Source organism: Lithobates pipiens, unplaced genomic scaffold, assembly GCF_037356315.1.
Source record: "Lithobates pipiens isolate NorthernLeopardFrog02 unplaced genomic scaffold, aLitPip1_a1.2 Scaffold_16, whole genome shotgun sequence".
NCBI classification, from domain to species: domain Eukaryota; kingdom Metazoa; phylum Chordata; class Amphibia; order Anura; family Ranidae; genus Lithobates; species Lithobates pipiens.
Genome location: NW_027507748.1, coordinates 561,474,202 through 561,486,726, shown reverse-complemented (window position 1 = coordinate 561,486,726; position 12,525 = coordinate 561,474,202). Strand labels below are relative to the sequence as shown.

The 12,525-nt window shown below is 44.1% G+C and overlaps 1 protein-coding gene across 1 annotated transcript in view; it reads right to left on the bottom strand.

The window, feature by feature from the left end:
* MBD6 (methyl-CpG binding domain protein 6) overlaps positions 1-12,525 on the bottom strand; it is a 138,288-nt gene that overhangs the window by 66,767 nt on the left and 58,996 nt on the right. The window contains exons 4-5 of the mRNA XM_077483604.1: positions 9,899-10,001; positions 2,723-2,891 (exon numbers count right to left, since the gene is read on the bottom strand). Coding sequence (XP_077339730.1) covers positions 2,723-2,891; positions 9,899-10,001 — 272 coding nt within the window. The remainder of the gene's footprint in view (positions 1-2,722; positions 2,892-9,898; positions 10,002-12,525) is intronic.

Below are 12,525 nucleotides of genomic sequence, written 5' to 3'. Positions count from 1 at the left end.
AAGTAAAAAATAATGCGTTTTGTTCAAAATTGTCGCTCTATTTTTGTTTATAGCGCAAAAAAGAAAAACCGCAGGGGTGATCAAATACCACGAAAAGAAAGCTCCATTTGTGGGGAAAAAAGGACGTCAATTTTGTTTGGGAGCCACGTCGCACGACCGCGCAATTGTCAGTTAAAGTGACGCAGTGCTGAATCGCAAAAAGTGGTCTGGTCTTTGACCAGCAAAATGGTCCGGTCTGTAAGTGGATAATAAACAACAAGATATGCACAAAATACTTGATAAAAAAGACAAAATATATATGCATTGCTTCTATAATATCCATAAACTCATGTGCCAATAAAAGTATTGACATAAAGTCCCAGTGTTGTCACTATGAATCCAAAAGTGCAGATGCAATAAAGTGCTCCAATTCTTCCACATTCCAAAAAGTGAATAAAAGTGATTGGCGTCTCTTCTTATATAGTGTGTATGACACCTCTCACAAGCCTCTCACCTTACGGCTGCTTTCACACTGGAGCGGGCGGGCGTTGACGGTAAAACGATTTACCGTCATTTTTGTGTAGGTTTTCAGCTGCTAGTGGGGGCTTTTAACCCTTTACCCTTCACTTTATTGGCACTTGAGCTTATGGATAGTATAGAATGCTTTTTTGGTGCTTTCTGCAGAAACACATTACAGTTCATTTAAGATTGTTTCCTATGCGACACGTCTACAGCTATTCTTTTTCAGCTACTGCATTTTTGGAAAGGGTGATGGACTTTTTTTTTTAAACACAAAATGGTGCTTTTTTAATCATTAGACTTCAGTGGAGAAGCTGCAGGAAAGCATGTAGTGCATTTTTTCCCCCAATTTGTTATTTTAGTCTGCCCAACAAATGATCTAAAAAAATATAACTAACTAAAAAAAGAGCACAATAAATGCAAAACTAAAATCGAGATAAAATTGCATGCACAAAAACGCACAGCAAAAAGTGCTTTTTCTGGGAGCCAATGACACCAACACAGTGATCAGTGCTAAAAATATGCACTGTCACTGTATTAATGATACTAGCTGGGAAGGGGGTAAACATCATGGGCAATCAAATGGTTAAACGTGTGCCTAGCCAGTGTTTTAGTTTATTGGGTTAGATGCTTTTACTAGGGGAAGTAACGGATTTTACTCCCTGCTTTGCGGGGAAAGAAAATCTATTTCTTCCCCGCTAGCAAGACAGGGCTCTGCCTTGTTTACATTAGGCAGGGCTCTGTGCTGTGTAAATTCATGGTGATTGCCAGATGTCGGTGGTAATCCATTGGCCGACACCCGGTGATCAACATCTGTGGTGTTTAGTCACAGCACGGCCAGGTCGCCGGTGGCAGCACAAGTGCGTTCCCCCTACCTGGAAGTGTCAGAGCACATACTAGGTACATAATCTGGCGCAGCCAAGCTGCCTTACCGCCACAAACCTAGGTTATACAGTCGGCAAACGGTTAATGAACTATAAGTAACATTAGCCTTTGTGGTTTATGGCTTGTAGGTCTAAATGAACTACCAGGGTGCTGAAGAGCGCTTTAAGTAGTTCATTGATCTTCCTGTCAGTAACTGCCTGTCCATATTGGAGGTACGGACAGACAGTCTGCAGGAGCCTGACACTGCACCCATGATCTGCTGACCATGGGTGCAATGCTTTACAGGCTCCCCAAAAAAAAAAAAAAAACCTGCAAAAATAAATAAATGCACATTTATTATTTTTTTAAGCCTGAGTTACAATGTGACATCACAGCAGCACAATTGGGAGACAGAGCGTTGTCACCCTTTAGCAGGAAGTATTCTTCAGCCATTATGCCCTGAATAACATTATTGCATTAAAGTGGTTGTAAACCCTTACAAACCACTTTGACCTACAGGTAAGTCTAGATTAAGGCTTACCTGTAGGTCCAAGAAATAGCTCCTAAACCTACACGGTTTAGGAGATATTTGCCAAAATACAGGCACCTCTGTCTATGGCGCATGCACCATAGACAGCGGCGCGCAGGCGCACTGAGCGCGCTACTGTCAACGGTGATATGCAGTGAGTGGCGGGTGCCGTCGAATGACAGCGGCAGAGCAGCGAGACCCACGGAGACCCACCGAGAAGATGGATGCTCCGGACTACAGGGGACAGCGGTGACATCGCTGGCTCCTGTGTCCGGTAAGTGACACATAATGGACTACTATGCGATGCATAGTAGTCCATTATGCTTTACCTTTGCAGTAAACCCATCAGGTTTTACTTCCTCTTTAATAAGGCATTTAGACGATGGACATCAACTTCATTTAGAATGGCCAATATTTGGAGGAATTGTGAAAAGGGGGAAGCTTTATGTACATTTATTTGCAAACTTCATTTGTATTTTAAAGTGCAATTATTTCTGCTCAGAGGAAACTTAATTTTTCTTTTAAAATGGAATTTGTTTCTGCTCAGACGTGGCTTGATCCAGGCCTCCCATAAATTTCTGTACATCATTTCTACTAATGTTTTACTGGTGGCGGATGAACAGCTACTGTGATTGATTTTGTTTCTGGTTGCTGGAATCAGCCTCTATAAATAGTAGCTGCAGTCAGAGCTACACTGCGGTTTGGAGGAGATCTCCTCTATGATGCAGATGATGGCTAAGACAAATCTGAATGTGTGAACGGGTTACACGTCATCTCATGTTTTCAATATAAGCTGGAAGACAAGTTGATAGAAACATAAGAAATACACACCAGCAGCTTGATTTTGTAGTGCAAGGGGAGTACTTTCAATGCTTTTGTACAAAGTAGCAAGGGCCACAATTTTCCTACGATGGTTGCAGAGTTTGGTCATGTCCTCCTCAGCTTTCACGTCTTCTGCGCTGCGCCTCTTCACCACTGCTCTAGGATCAAAGTTAAAAACCTGCAAGCAAAAAAAAAAGTCACAGAGTTTCTTTAACCTAATTAATGCAATGAATAAATAATAAATATTACTTTTATATAAGTGAAAGCAAAAACGGAAAGGATAGCAGTGAAGAGACTAAAGGTAATAAGGGATATCAATTATATTTTTAAGTTGAAAAAAGTATAGAAGCTGCCACTGCTGACTTCTACTTCTGAAAATGCTGACTGCCTGGCTATCACACTGATCCAAGGCCCCTTTTATTTTTAGAGTCATATGCCCCAAGTGTGCAAATAGACTTTACTTGCTGTATGTTTGCTTTGCGTTCATGACCTAAAGCAGAGGTCTCCAAAGCCCAAAAAAAAAATCACTTATGTATAAATTAATTAATAAAATTTAAGTAAATGAATATATTTTACATGGATCGTTTTTGCACATCTGTGTCCCCCGTCAGAGCCTTGCCACGCGTCAGTGTCCCCCGTCAGAGCCTTGCCACGCGTCAGTGTCCCCCGTCAGAGTCTCTTCTTGCGCGTCTGTGTCCCCCGTCAGAGCCTTCCGCACACTGTGTCCCCCGTCAGAGCCTTCAGCACACTGTGTCCCCCAGCCAGAGCCTTTGCGCACCTGTGTCCCCTGTCAGAGCTTTTCCGCACCTGTGTTCTCCCCATCAGCAGAGTCTCCCCATCAGCAGAGTCTCCTGTACATGTCTTCAGCACATTTATGCCCATTTGCCTCAAGCAGACTTCAGCTCTCCTGCACCTCCCGACTCACGCAGCGGCTGTTATCAGCAGTATGTCTGGCAGGTCCCGCAAACAAAGCCGCTCCCCCACACCCTCCCATGCTGCTGCTGTGCTGAGCATTGGCTGCTAGGACCGCTGATGTCCTAGCAACCAGTGATGTAATCAGCGCAGCACCTCCCAGCTCGCCCCGCTGTTAGTATTAGAGATCCTTCTGCGTGTGTATCAGCAGATGGGAGTCGGGAGGTGCAGGGGAGCTGAAGTCTGCTGGTTTCTACATGCTAGCCATCCATACCAGCCTTTCCTTGTCATAAGCCTAATAATAGCATGCAATGCCAAGCTGAGGTTTCCAAGGGGAGTAAAATACTTTTTTTGTATTGAGAGGTATGGACTGGAGGGAGAGGGAGAGGGAGAGAGGGGGAGAGGGAGAGAGGGGGAGAGGGAGAGAGGGGGAGAGGGAGAGAGGGGGAGAGGGAGAGGGGGAGAGGGAGGGAGAGGGGGAGAGGGAGGGAGAGGGAGGGAGAGGGGGAGAGGGAGGGAGAGGGGGAGAGGGAGGGAGAGGGAGAGGGAGAGGGAGAGACAGCCTTTTACCCCTACAAATAATTAGTAAGACCTCATCTGGAATATGTAGTTCAGCTTTGGGTACCAGTTCATGTCTGCTGATACACATGCAGAAGGATCTCTAATACTAACAGCGGGGGGAGCCGGGAGGTGCCGCCCTGATGACATCACTGGTTGTTAGGACATCAGCAGTCCCAGCAGCCAATCCTCAGCACAGCTGCAGCATGGGAGAGTGTGGGGGAGCGGCTTTGTTTGTGGGACCTGCCAGACATACTGCTGATAACAGCAGCTGCTTTTAAAAGACAGCAGATCGAATTTTCAGATAAGGACCGAAATGGCAGTCCATTAACCACTTCAATACCGGGCACTTAAACACCTTCCTGCCCAGACCAATTTTGAGCTTTCAGCGCTGTCGCAATTTGAATGACAATTGCGCGGTCATGCTACACTGTACCCAAATGAAATTTTTATCATTTTTTTCCCACAAATAGAGCTTTCTTTTGGTGGTATTTGATCACCTCTGCGGTTTTTATTTTTTGCTAAACAAATAAAAAAAATACCGAAAATTTTTAAAAAATAAATGTTTTTTTTTGTTTCAGTTTCAAAACTTTGCAAATAAGTAAGTTTTCTCCTTCACTGATGGACACTGATGGGGTTACACTGATGGGCAATAAGGCGGCACTGATGGGCACCAATGAGGTGGCACCAATGAAGTGGCACTGATGAGGTGGCATTGATGGACACCGATATGTGGCACTGATAGGCGGCACTGATGGGTGGCACTGATGGGCGACACGGATGGGCACTGATAGGTGGCACAAATTGGCACGGATTGGCATGGATAGGTGGCACAGGTGGGCATGGGTTAGGCGGCACAGGTGGGCATGGGTAGGCGGCACAGGTGGGCATGGGTAGGCGGCACAGGTGGGCATGGGTAGGCGGCACAGGTGGGCATGGGTAGGCACTGATAGGCGGCACAGATGGGAACTGATAGGCGGCATTGTATTATAATATATTGTACTAATGGATGCCAATCAGTGCCAATCAATAATGCATGCCAATCAGTTATGCCCATTATGGGCACTGATTGGCATCCCTGGTGGTCTAGGGTGGCATACCTTGTCCTTGGCATCCCTGGTGGTCTGGTGGCGTCCCTGGTGGTCCAGTGTGGGCATCCTCGGGGGAGCTGTGCTGATAATCGATCAGCACAGACCCCCCCAGTCAGAGGAGCAGCCGATCGGCTCTCCTCTACTCGCGTCTGACAGACGCGAGTGAGGAAAAGCCGATCACTGGCTTTTCCTATTTACACTGTGATCAGCCGTGATTGGACACGGCTGATCACGTGGTAAAGAGTCTCCGTCGGAGACTCTTTACCGAGATCGTAGTTGCCGGGTGTCAGACTGACACCCCGCTACAACGATCGCCGCGATGCGTGCCCCCGGGGGCGCGCAGCGGCTCATAATCCTGATCACGTCATATGACGTCCGGTCAGGATTATGAAACCACTTTGCCGCCGTCTATTTGCTATAGGGCGGGCGGCAAGTGGTTAAAGTGTCACTAAACCCACCTCATAAAAAAAAAAAACTATCAATAAGTGGTGTATTACATGCTGTTTATAGCTCATTCATTTTCTGTATTCCGCAAAAAAAAAAAAAAAAAAAAAAAAAAATGGTTGATCCAGCTGTTCTCTATCTCCTCCTTATGCCTTCCCCATTCAGCTAGGGATTTTGCAGCTGTGGCGGTAACTCTGCACATGCTTAGATTTAAGCGAGTTTCTCTGCTGAGCATTTCATCCCTATCACATCTGAGCAGCCCATAGTCACACATGAGGGTGTATACACAGTGGAAAATGACAGCCCACTATCTCCCTCCACCATGCCCACTAATCAGCTAAACACAGGGGTGGGATATTACGTCTAGACTGATAGAGGCTTCACCTCCCTCTTATTCTAAAGACGCAGCCTGGAGGGGCGCGACAGCCTGTGACTGGCAGAAATTCGCCCACACAATGTTATTGCCAAAAAATAATAAAGGTTTGATTTCAAATAAATATATTTATATTTTGGATAGAGCAATGGAGGACAATTATAACCCCTGTCAAATTTTCTCGCCATCTGTGTCCCATTGCAGAGATTTCCCTTCACTTCCGGTCCCATAGCCAATCAGGAAGTGAGAGGAAATATCTGTAAATAAAGGGAATTCCTTTAAGACCCCCAGGTCATTAGAACTAGTGACCCCATTGGAGGATTTTCCCTCTATTACTTTTCTGGGAACTTAAAATTTGTGATTTTCTTTTGGTTTTACTTTCAATGATGAGCAGGACAAATAGAGAGGGTAAATCTCCCTAACGGAGCACAGAGAGCAGTCGTCCTGCATATTTTTCCATACATACAGACAGGCTGGGAAAGAGCTGGGTCATATGACAGCTGTATATTGATTAGGGAAAAAAAGGTACTTAGATTTTATTAAAGTAATTACAGTGCCATCATTGATCCTTCACATACAGAAAGAGAAGGGACCATGTAGGTTAAACTGTGTGAGTTTAGTATCACTTTAAAGTGGTGTTGCCACCAAAAAAGTGCTTAAAATTCTTAATAAATAAATAAAATAATAACCTCTAAATACCTGTTGCTAGGGGGTCCCTCGTAGTCTAGTAGAAAAAAAAGGGGGTACAATAGATGGAGGACATTGTATTGGTCCCTCGTAGTCTGCCTTCTTCCTTGCCCGGGCTGGTGACATCACTTCCCCTCACGCCGCACAGTCATCTGGGACCTGTCATGTGTCCCAGATGACTGTGTGGCGTATCACGGCACCCTGCGCCGCTCGCGCATGCGCAGTGGGTGCCTGGATGTGAGGCCACAGCCGGGTGCCTACAGTACGAATGATGGTGCCACGAGCGGGGAACGAGGGGGGGGGGGCTTCGTTCCCCCACATCGCTGGACCCTGGGACAGGTAAGTGTCCGATTATTAAAAGTCAGCAGCTGCAGTATTTGTAGCTGCTGACTTAATTTTTTTTTATTTTTTTTTAGGGGCACCCCACTTTAAGTAAATGGTAGGCAGTACATAAGAAAAAAAATAAAAAATCCATGGAGCACACTCAGTTCCCTCCAGGAAAACCTGCCCTTAATGTATCCACTGCTATATGTGCTCCGACTTGGAGACTCTAAAAACTATGGAATTAGGACTAAAGTATACAGAGGAGCTTTGGTGAGACAATGCAGCTTTCACATATATTTGCAAATGTTTTCAACTAAACCCTGTTTTTAATGTGAATTGCTAGATCTGGTCAACTTGCTTTTTTTTCAGGCTACCTGGTAAGTGTACTGGGAAATTTTCTGTTTGTGACACTTATTTGCATCACTGCCGTCTATATTTCATACATTTTCAATATGTAAAAGACAAAGGAATAAGAGAACTAATATTTTTTTTCTGCTTAACTATATCCACATATTTTGTGACTTATAGTTTGACTGTTGCTAAAATCAATGGGAAACTATTAAGTGTTCCCTGCACATATTTTATACTCCCCATTCCCAGTGCCTACACTGTCCATCTCTACTGCAGTGAAGAGAAACCACTGGCTGAAGAATCTGCATAATCCTACCACAAGTCTAACAACACCTATATCATTACTGTGTCCTCTAGTGACGTTTGGGCTGGTGGGAGTAACCACCATAATGCTGGCCATACACTGTTAGATGTCTTCTGTTCATCCTCAGGGCTGATTAAAAAAAAAAAAAATCCAACAGATTCTTCCATCTGGATGGAGGACTATGCATTGCCAGTTATTGTGTTCTAACAGCCATCTTTAATAGCTGTCAGAATACCAGAAACATCCTCTGCATCAGTGGGATGCAGCCACTGTTCAGCCAATGATTTTTCAGTTGAAGGATCTCAGGGGGAGAATGTTGACAGGGGCCACCTACAAAGAAAATTTCATCCAAGTTATCAGAAAAGCATTGTAGTCTGATTAGCGTATGGCCAGCTTTTCCTGGAAGGGTGAAATTATGCAGATTCTTCATCTGTTGAATTCTCTATGGTACAGTAAATTCAATATCCTCTTAGTAGGGAACATTTTATTTAACAAACTAATTTGAAAAGCATAGCGGTTTTAAAAGGGCAATTCAGTGCCTGTGTCGTTGAAACAGCAACTTATGAGCTCACTGTATTTCTGGCAGATCAATAGGTATTTTTATGCACTTGCAGCTATTAAAATAAAAAAAAAATTAGAAAATACGCATATATAGTACTGCACATGCCACTCCAACACACCTTGCTTAAGGACATGTGCTGCAGTGCACAGTAACACACTACTATGCTTGGTATTCTGCATTTCAAAAAAAATAGCACATGCATAATTTTTTGGTAAAATTTGGTGCATTAGACTGTCCATTCAAATGAAGGGGGTGCCTAAATACTTTACATAGTTTGGCTGGAAAAAGACACAAGTCCATCCAATTCAAGCAATAAAAGGGAGAAAAAATGTATTATATATATATATATATATATATATATATATATATATATATATATATATATATATATGTGTGTGTTTTTTTATATTTATTACACACACACACAATCCTATGACCACAGTTGATCAGAGGAAGGCAAAAAAATACAATAAAAGCATGATCCAATTTGCTTCAGCAGGGGAAACAAAATCCTTCATGAACCCCCGAGAGGCAATCAGATGTTCCCTGGATCAACACTTTTTTTTGGGGCGAGGTGGTGCATTATCTGACAGAAATGCAGGGGTACCAATATTTTTGGCCAAGACTTTATAAATATTAGTATCTAGTTATATTATTTGCATCTAGGAAAGAAACAATCTACTAAGCTGGCCAGAAGCACCTCTTGAGGGAGTCTATTCCATATGTATACAGCTCTTACTGTGAAGAAAGATTTCTGTATTTGGAGATGCAATCTATTTTCCTCCAGATGTAATGCATGCCCCTTGTCCTCTGTTATGACCTTAAAGTGAATAACTCAACACCAAGTTCACTATATGGACCACTTATGTATTTGTACATGTTGATCATATCCCCCTTTAATCTCCTCTTCTCAATTGAGAATACATTTAGTTCAGCCAATCTTTCCTCATAGCTGAGCTCCTCCGTGCCTCTTATCAGTTTGGTTGCCCTTCTCTGCACTTTCTCCAGTTCCCCGATATCCTTTTTACGAACTGGTACCCAAAGCTGAACTGCATATTCCAGATGAGGTCTTACTAATGATTTGCAGGGGCAAAAGGATGTCTTCTCCGTCTGCAGTCCATACCTCTCAATACAAAAAAAGTATTTTACTCACTTTTGAAATCTCAGCTTGGCATTGCATGCTATTATTAGGCTTATGACAAGGAAAGGCTGGTATGGATGGCTAGCATGTAGAAACCAGCTCAAGCAGCGATGAAGCAAGAAATCTTGATTGAACAGAAATTGATGAAACAAATAAAGCTAGAGGAGAGCTGAAAAAAGGCATCCTTCATCTCAGAACGCTATTAATATAAAAAAACAAAAACAAACATACACGATAGGTGGAGGAGAGTTATCCTGGCCTGGCACATTGATTGTTTTTCCTTTGCCAGTGTCCAGTTCACCAGTAGCAGAAGTATAACATGACAGTCGTTACAATTTCTTATGTCCCTCAATGGACGAGAAAGAAATAAGATTGTCTTTTCTTACTACAATAAGTAAAACCTAGAATGAGCAATGGAGAAAATAAGATAACACTCACCTTGTAGATGTTAAGAGGACACTCCAACCCACACTTACAGGTTCCATCCGTTACTAGGTAGGTCTTCAACTGATCCATAGAGGCAAGAATTGTACCACTTGGACTATAAGACAGATAATTTTTTTAAATCAACAAATGAAAGGCCAAATGTAATATTACATCTATAGGTCAACAACAAAAAAAAGTGCACAAAACTACCACACTGCATTTTTTTACCAGATCTAATAATTTGCAAGATGCGACTATATATCAAATGGTAATAGAAAAAATGTAACATTACTATTATTGGCACAGAATGGCAAGTTAAGTCTGTTAGTTTTCGTTTATTACATATTTTTATAGCAGTATTAAACAGGATTTTTGACTCACCACTAAAATCGGTTTCTTGAAGTAAAGTATAGGACATGAGCCCTTTATTCTTTATCTACATTGTAAAGCATTGCGCAAACTGTTGGAGCTATATAAATTCTGTGTAACAACTATGGGTTATCTGCAGTGCCCTTCAGATGATGGAGCAAAAAATAAAAAAAACATAAAAGAAAGCAATCCACCTTAAGGGTTGCCCTTTATCCTCCTTTCCCATCTCGAGGGGAACAAGGCAAGGATGCCCTCTGTCCCCGGTCCTTTTTGTTTTTGCCCTCGAACCGCTGGCTATGGTCCTTAGAGCAGACCCCAACATCAAGGGCATCCCCTATGCGGGCGATTGCTATAAACTGAACATATTCGCAGACGATTCCCTCTTGACCCTCACTAATTCTATCATCCCAAACCTCCACACCCTTCTAACATGCTTTGCTGCTATTTCAGGCCTCCAAAATAACACACACAAAACAACTGCCCTGAACATGACTCTCCCAGGTTCCCTAGCCTGCATCTCCAATCTTCCTTCCCCTACTGCTGGGCAAGCTCCTCACTGGACTACTTGGGCATCAAGTTGACCCCCTCTTATGCTTCCCTTTTCTCCGCCAACTACTACCCCCTTTTGCGCACTATCACAGCTCTCATGGCGATTCCCCACCTTATCCTGGATTGGCCGTATCCACGCGTTCAAGAAGACCATCCTCCCAAAAATTAAATTTTTTTGGACTCTTCCTGTCCAGGTCCCTGCTTTCTATCTTTGGCTATTCCAGAACAGACTTTTACCTTTATCTGGGCACATAAGTGCCCCAGGGGTTCCCACTCTACCCTCTATGTTCATGGGTTACGGGGTGGGCTGGGCGTTCCGGACATTGCAAAATATCAGGCAGCTTAAATTTCCCAACTCTCCATGCTCCATCTGACATCCCCCTATGGCTTCTTCTGAAGATGCCTAACTGCACGCCGGTCCCCATCTCTGCCTTACTGTGGCTACCCCCTAAAATGCAACCTTCTGCCAGACCCCTCATGATACGCAGTCTGAAATGATGGGACTCGACACGGTAGTCGGGCAAATTTATGTCCCCATTCCTGCTGCTACTTCCCCTCTTGAATAACCCTATGTGCCCACCTGGCTCGGAACAACTCCGCATTTTCTCGTGATGGCCTGCCTATGGGTTTTCACTGGTTCGTCATTTTCTTGGTACCCGCGCTTTCCCCACATGTTCTTCAATCCAAGAGACCCGTGAAGCTCCGCCAGCCGAACTCTTCTATTACATTCAGCTGTGTCACTGGATAACGTCCCTCCAGCGCCTTGGCTCCTTTCTATATCAAATGACTGCCTTTAAGCAAACCTGTCAGCATTGCCCAGGCGCTCTCGGCACCATCTCTAGGATCTACTACTTGCCAACCACCAGTGGCACTTCCATTACCCTTTCCTATGTGCTTAAAAGGGAATGTGACCTGTCCCCCATAGATCTTGCGGACTAGAGTAAGGCCTGGTCCAGCATAGCAATGTGCTCTTTTAACACTGCCACTTGGAGGCAGCCTGTAAGGTTCTCCTGCGCTGGTACTGGGTCCCAGCCCGTATCGCCAAGTCCAACCCAACATACAATGACGGATGCTTCCAGGGGTTGTGGCCAGCAAGGAGATGAACTGCACACATGGTAGTCTTGCCCCCGTCTTGTAGGATTCTGGTCAAGGGTTTTTGGCCTACTTTCCTCCCCATTTCACGTGCCCTTCCATAAGGACCCCAAATTTGCATTACTCTACTGCCCAATCCCAGGCCTTTTCTCTCACCAGCAGAAGCTAGCCACATCTATTTATCACAGCCAAACATACAATAGCAGGGGCCTGGAAAAAGCTGGCTGTTTAATTTTTGGAGGTGAAGAATACCTTGATTCATGAAAAAATTACCAGTGTCCTCCACGACTCCCATGCCAAATTTCTTAAGGTGTGGGCCCCGTGGTGGTCCTATGCATTCCCTACTTTAAATCCGACTAGTCTAGGACTCTAAATTTAATTTGCCCCATCTGCAGCCTGGGGGACCTTTCTCTTTCCCGCCTCCTCTTTCTTACTCGTCCCATTTCTGGGCCTCTTGCCCGCCCCTCTTCTCTCTTTTGTGCCTCCATTCTGCAGATGAGAACAGAGCAGAGCTAGGACTGGGGCAGACGCCTTGGTAAAAACCCAGGGGACATCGAAAGGCTGAAAATAAGGGTGACAAATAAGTAGTGCCGATAACCCATTGCAAATTGCAGGAAGCGGAGAGAATG